The sequence below is a fragment of the Haliotis rubra genome, unplaced genomic scaffold (genome assembly GCF_003918875.1).
Source record: "Haliotis rubra isolate DU_JTF1 unplaced genomic scaffold, ASM391887v1 Scf69, whole genome shotgun sequence".
Taxonomy (NCBI): Eukaryota; Metazoa; Mollusca; class Gastropoda; order Lepetellida; family Haliotidae; genus Haliotis; species Haliotis rubra.
Genome location: NW_025767401.1, coordinates 2,017,216 through 2,024,231, shown reverse-complemented (window position 1 = coordinate 2,024,231; position 7,016 = coordinate 2,017,216). Strand labels below are relative to the sequence as shown.

At 38.2% G+C, this 7,016-nt stretch overlaps 1 protein-coding gene across 2 annotated transcripts in view; it reads left to right on the top strand.

Moving 5' to 3' along the window:
* The first annotated feature begins 33 nt into the window (after positions 1-33).
* The window catches only part of LOC124258301 (protein FAM184A-like), a 106,205-nt gene continuing 99,222 nt past the window's right edge, over positions 34-7,016 (top strand). For both annotated transcript variants that reach the window (XM_046692378.1, XM_046692377.1), the window contains exon 1: positions 34-394. In XM_046692378.1, the coding sequence (XP_046548334.1) occupies positions 254-394 (141 nt within the window). In that variant the 5' untranslated portion in view covers positions 34-253. The remainder of the gene's footprint in view (positions 395-7,016) is intronic.

The following is a 7,016-nucleotide window of genomic DNA, read 5'->3' as shown; positions in this document are numbered from 1 at the left end:
ATCGGTGTGCACATGGCAACCAGTAAACTAACTCTCGCGGAGTGTTACGCGCTTGAGTAACACCGTGTTGGATAACTACAAACAAACAACAAACAAGCTTCACATCTTCATCCAAATGAATAATGATGTGTTGTCCGAAGGATTTGGGTGTTAGTCATACTATTTAGGTGTTAATTGTTCCATCGTGAAGACTGGCTGTTTAGAACTTTAGAATTTCGCGGATTAACATTGAAAGGGAGGTGCAAGGACCAAGATGGCGACCAGTGCCAAAATGTCTTTCAACTACTACCAAAATGGAAAATATGGAACGTTGCCACAAAATCCCCAGAAAGACATGGAAGTTACACAAGACATGCACCTTAAAATGTCAAAGAAGATCGCTCAGCTCACAAAGGTTTGTATGTTTATATCTCGAGTGAGAATCGGACATTGAAATCCTCGACTAGACGTGTTTATATATCTTGTTTTGGTTTGACAGTCACAGTGCGAGCTCGTTTCAGAGATGTAAAATATCGTGTCATGACAAGTGATCGTATGTTTCCCAACTCGTGTGTATTAAATTGTACCAGACACATAATTTTGTTTCGTTGTTTACATGCAAATAATACTCTCTACATGAACCATGATGAGGAATGGTATCACGAAAGAATAAATAATGAAGAAATTGAACCACGTAACAACTTGTGAAAAACGTTTTTGGACTATATATTTATTATCATTATATTCTTTATTTTTTTGTTTTATAAAAAACAGTTATGCATACAGAATATAATCATGGTAATTAGTAAATTTGGGGTATTTTGTTTCACAAAACCTTGAACACTCTCCATAAGCTAGATTATTATTTTTTTATGTATTTTTATTTCCCAAAGTATGTGTACATCATACAATCTTGATGTATCTTGAAGAATCAGGTGCTTACTATCATTCTCTTAACCTTCTCCAGTTATCCAATGTATTTTATGATGAATATCATTGAACCTTTGTTGTCCAGTTAGAATTAAAAGACATTAAAGATAGGCATCCATTATAATCATGCTGATCTGAAATGACTGAAACAAGTAGCATTATAACCAATACCAAACACTACTTTGTCTGTTATCTTGTCTGTGAATTTAGCCGAAAGTAACGATCTGTTCGGTGTTGTATGCTCAGGTAATAATCGTTTGATATTGTTACTAAAATATATTCATGAAAATATGTCCAAAAATTAAATGCTGTGTTTGGGCTTGTAGTTTCAAATATATCAACCATGGGCGGATCCAGGAATTTTGAAAGGCGGGGGTTTAGGAGTTTCGAACCCCCTGAACCCCCCCATTGGCTCCGCCAACGCAAAAAAAATCTTTAATGCGGTCTTAAGTCATTTTCAAAAGGGGGGGGTTCAAACCCCCTGAACCCCCCCTCTGGATCCGCCAATGTGAACCACAAGCTGCTGCAAATGAAGCTCTGAATGTCAGGTTCCACAAAGCTGTTATAGTGCTACATCCCAAACTTTAAAGGCACACACGTACAGCACTCAAAGTGCTAAGATCACGTTGTGTATCGTCCACTTACAGCAGTCATACTCATAGCACTGAGCTCTATTGGCCCAAGAACAGCCTAGTCTGTCTCACAGACTGAGACACTGTTACCAGCATAATGCAAGTCGTCTTTGCACATGGCATCCCTTGTATTACAGCAGCACATATTGCAACATGTGATTCATGTCTGAAATAATCCTTACTTGCGGCAAGCCAGGTGCTCTGGTGACTTGTAAATATAATTAGCCCGTCTTCCAGAAAGTTGTAGGCCTGCATTTGTATATATATGCAAGAGTATCCTATCCCCATAATAACTTTCACCAGTTTAGCAAATATTATTTTTATACTGTAAATCTTCACTCACTGTCAAAATAAATACTATAAGAAGTGATGTTCAAATGTTCTACCAGAGGGCTCAGCAGGTAGGAATAAGTTTACCTCTGCAACAGAAATGTTACCAGTCATGGGATACCAGGCAGCTATTTTAGACACTGTATATGACAAATTCATTATATTCTTAGTAATGGGCAGAATTTATCATATCAGTACAGATTTGAGAGATGAGTCAATTCTGTAATTAAAAACTGGTATTGCATTTTTTATGACTTACAGTAAGTGAGGTTTTAAGCAATCTAAGCATACACTTTCTGTATCTCGTCAGCTGTGAAAAACCATGAAAGGAATAAGAGAAACCAGAATTCTATTGTTAATATATTACAACAATGACAATCAGTGACAACTCCATATCTGTGTACTATCTAACTGTTAGACCTGTGAAGATCTGGGTTAGAATTGATCTTCAACAGCCCGTGCTTGTCGTAACTACTAAGACTAAGAGGCAACTAGCGGGATCAGGTGGTCAGACTCACTGACTTGGTTGACTCATGTCATTGTATCCCAGTTGCGTAGATCGATGCTCATGCTGTTGATCACTGGATTATCTGGTCCAGACTCGATTATTTACAGACCTCAGCCATATAGCTGGAATATTGCTGAGTGTGGCGTTAAACAACAATCTATCAATCAACTTACCATTGTATTATATGCTGTAATATTTTTAAGCAGGCTATTGATACCAGATTAGGACGATGGTTCAGATCAAGACAACAGATGGACAGTATCACAGTTAACGACCATTGATTGTTGTTGTGTTGGACATCTTGATTGTCACTACTTTCATCACACACAAAGTGCAATCGGGCTAACAGTGTACGAAATTTATGCTGGTCCTGTGGCCCCTGGCACAGGCTATCGATACATAGGATATGCCCCTATACTACTATAGTTCCTATAGTTCCTGTATCGATAGCCTGTGGTCCCTGGCTAGTAAACATTCATCAGGACCACTAAATGATAAGTTTGCAGTGGTCCTACTCCCTAGTGGCTAGTGAATTTTGTATTGATAGTTAAGTAAATCTACGAATGTTATTTTGGACCAGTGATTCAGTACAGACAGGACCACTAATTATTGTCCACTCACTGGTCCTGTGGTCTAGTGGGAAATTTGAAAGGTTTCTTTCCCTCAGTTCATTGTGGGTCATTGTGCCTCAGCAGTTGGGATTACTGCTCATTCTATCAACCACTATTTTAAGTGACATACACATGATTATTTATAGACTACTGTGATCCATGTGTAAGATTTCTCACCATGACATAAATAAGAAACTTCACAAACCCACTCATGTTTTTCTTTGGGAACACAGTCCAGGTGTTCATGCAGTTGGACAAGAAGCTTTTTCAGATTTTGAAAGGGGCGGTGGGGTAGCCTAATGGTTAAAGCGTTGACTCGTCACGCCGAATACCCGGGTTTGAATCCCCACATGGGTACAATTTGTGAAGCCCATTTCTGGTGTCCCCCGTCGTGATGTTGCTGGAATATTGCTAAAAGCGGCGTAAAACCAAACTCAGTCAGTCAGTCAGATTTTGAAAGAAAACATGTTTCAGTAGATATTAATATATGAAACCAGTAAATGAATAGGTTGCCAATGACAATGTGTATCTAGTGATGTAACAGGGGTTTACCTGGATCTGTTTATAATCCAGTCCACCCTGGTCTCTCCACAATTGCCTCCTATTATTTTTGGGTGGGTCAAGGATTGTACATGTATGGCATGAGTCACTTGTCAAAGATTTTCACTGGTGTAATGTGGTTGCATATGGCCTTTAGCTTATCATGGATGGTGATTTCAGGTTATTGTCAACAATGACACTTTGAATTTTGACTGTATTTCTTACCAGAGTAGAACATGTAGATCTGTCTGTTGGAGAAGAAGGAATTAATGCAATGAAATTGAAGGTTAGAATTAAATATTCTAAATACTAAATTTACAAGTGTATACTCCATGATATGTTTTCTGTCCTGTCTTTGAAATGAGCACCTGGAGGCCCTTACCAGGTACATCTCATGTCAGGGACATAGCTTCATATATATATTGTTTTTTATGGCCTGCAGTAAATTTACGTGTTAATATTTTTTGTCATGATGAACTGCAGTTTTCATTAATGAAGGCCTGCACCTTCTAAAGTCTCTGGTTCCCAATGAAGCCTGGTGACACTGATACAGTCTGTGACATTAGCCAATAGTTCAGTACCAATAGTTTAGCCAAAAGTATAGCTCAGAATTGGCAGAAAGTAGTGTTGGAGCATTTGTTTATCCCTATTTATTTTGGCAAGTATGACATGAAATGTATGATTCATGCACGAAGATCCGGGTACGGATCTACTCCAGTTTGGACTGTGATAGTAGCAGTGGCGTATTGCCTGTAGCTAAGTGTGCCATGACACAGTGTCTCATCCTTATTGATGGCACAGAACCAAGAACATCACTGATAACCAGGTTGATATGTGGAACATATTGCTGTGGCATGGGTGGAATGTACTTCTTGTAACATATGTATGTGATGTAATGTTTTCAGGTGTGACTTAGGAAACCATGGATAGACAGCAGGAGTTAACTAGTGGTTTATGTAACATAACCAGGTTCTTCTTTGAATAAAGTCTCTAAAGACTTACAAAAAGCATGTAAGCAGTGTATGAAATAAGCCAAAAACTCAGCCAGACACAAAGGCTGGTGACTTCAAAATTTAACCCGACCAGACAATCCAAAGAAAATAACTCAATTTTTAGTTACAATGAATAATTTAATGAGCCTGAAAAGTATATCTACTGACAAACAGTCTATTCACAACAGTCATTTTCAAAGAAATTCGACTCCGAGTTTACAGATCTCCACGCATCGATAGGTGTCACTGTTTTGGTGATAATATTTTCAATGCTAGTTTGAGCTTGCAATACAATAGTTCAATGTTCAAACAGTAATTGTCAACTAATGTCAAGTGTAAATGTAATGCTCAATTTGATAAATAAATTTGAAGATATGGTGAATTTACTCAATGTATGGAACATGTTTCCCGTCTTGGGTGGTCGGACAGGCCATATTTCATACACTGATGTAAGTCTTGAGGCTGACTAGTGGCTGAACTATCCCTGGAGATTGAAGCATGATGACAGTCATGCGTTAAAAGTGTCAATATTTGTTGGACTCATTTAGAATCTGAACTTCGGCTTGTATTCTAAATTACTACAACAGGAATTGACCATGTTTCTGTGATTGTTAATTGCACTATACGAAGTACATGGTACATTGTTATATGAGGTACATCATATTCTGTAAGTCAGGAAAAAACGTGTGTAAAGTAAATGCAAGAAAATTGTTTACAGCAATCATTAACAGGCATCTGTATCAGTGACAGCTTACTTGTTTTTATTGTTGGTTAGAATAGGTAACCATTAATCTTAAAGCGTAAATTGTAAAGGATTGTGTGGTCATGCACTGATGATTCTGTGCTAATGTACCCCAAAGTTGTGGGACATTGCTCATAATATCAGTCATTTATGGGTCGAGTTAAATATTTAAGGGGTTCATGACATTGACAGATTGTGGACTGGCTGTATGTATTACAGTATATGTCTTAACACATATTGTGGACGACCCGTGAAGGTCCGGGTTAGAATATTGATCTTCAGTAACCCATGCTTGTCGTAAGAGGCAACTAACGGGATCGGGTGGTCAGGCTCGCTGACTTGATTGACACATGTCATCGGTTCCCAATTGCGCAGATCAATGCTCATGCTGTTGATCATAGGATTGTCTGGTCCAGACTCAATTATTTACAGACTGCTGCCATATAGCTGGAATATTGCTGAGTGCAGCATAAAACTAAACTCACTCACTCACATATTGTGAACACTTGATAACTGTGTCATGATTCATTTACTCACTCGCTCGCTTTTTAGAATACAACCTTGAACTATGTGCCCTGAAACAAGTCAGAAGTATTCCTCAACACAAACTTTAAAAATCCGAAATGAGGATTCCCAGTAGTTAGATGAACTGCTGGTGTTATTAGAGATGCAGACAGATATGGTAAGGTGTGCCTGTGAGCTGTAACATCATACTCCTGTGTGTAAATTACCAGGGGCGATGGGTAGGGAGGAAATCAAGTCATTTACTCTGCTGACAGAAGATAACGATATCTGCACCAGGTCATGCTTGAAGTCAGATTCCATTACTGTGCAAATTGCTTCTAAAAAAACAGGCTCAGTATTTCCAAATCTCACCATGCTTACATGGACATTTTTTTTTTTTAATATTCGGTTTTCTTTGTAATATAAGTACGGAGAATACATTCCATTTGATATAAATACTAAGAATTTGTTTAGTTTGGAGACATATGTTTGAAATCTTGGTTAAGTGTCTGAAAAGGGATTACCAGTAATAAGAAAAAATATGTATTGACAGCTGCCACTGCTTAATTATATTTAAAGATATGTTGTGAAAGTGGAATTATTATTGTTTAATTTCTGGGAATAACTGCGAAAAATAACAGCCAGTAGCTGTAAATCATGTACACAAATATTTTGCACTGTTATGGCAGTTCTCACTTATTCGTTGTGAAGAAAAGGCAAATGAAACTGGTGTTCTCTAAGAGGCTGGCTTGCGTCAGCCTTGTACAGAAGCTTGGCCTCTACTGGATGCAGATGGGGAACTCCACGCTATAAACCTGCTGATTCCAACACATGTCCCAGTCAAGGGAGTCGTAATACTTGGTATTTTGGTGTTTCGGTGCATCTGCATGATGTCTGGGGCAGTATCAGTGTGAAGATGTAGACAGGCAGACATGGAATCTGCAGCAACGAATGAAGCCATCATGTATTAACACTGAACTTCCTTTGGCTTTCTGATCAGCGATCCTGCTTTTTTATCTCAAAATATGAAGTTATAACTGACCGTTTGATATTCAAGTGAACTATTGAAATTGCCATAGCCTCTTTACTATTGTTTACATATGCATATGACAAAAATCAACCAAAATCGATTGGTTACAATGTTCCCTTGGCTGATTTGTTGTAGCGGTTCCTTGTGATCTTTGATAGCTGCTCTTGCTATCAGCCACTGTTTATTTCTGAATAGAAATTAATGTTGGTCACTGGCTG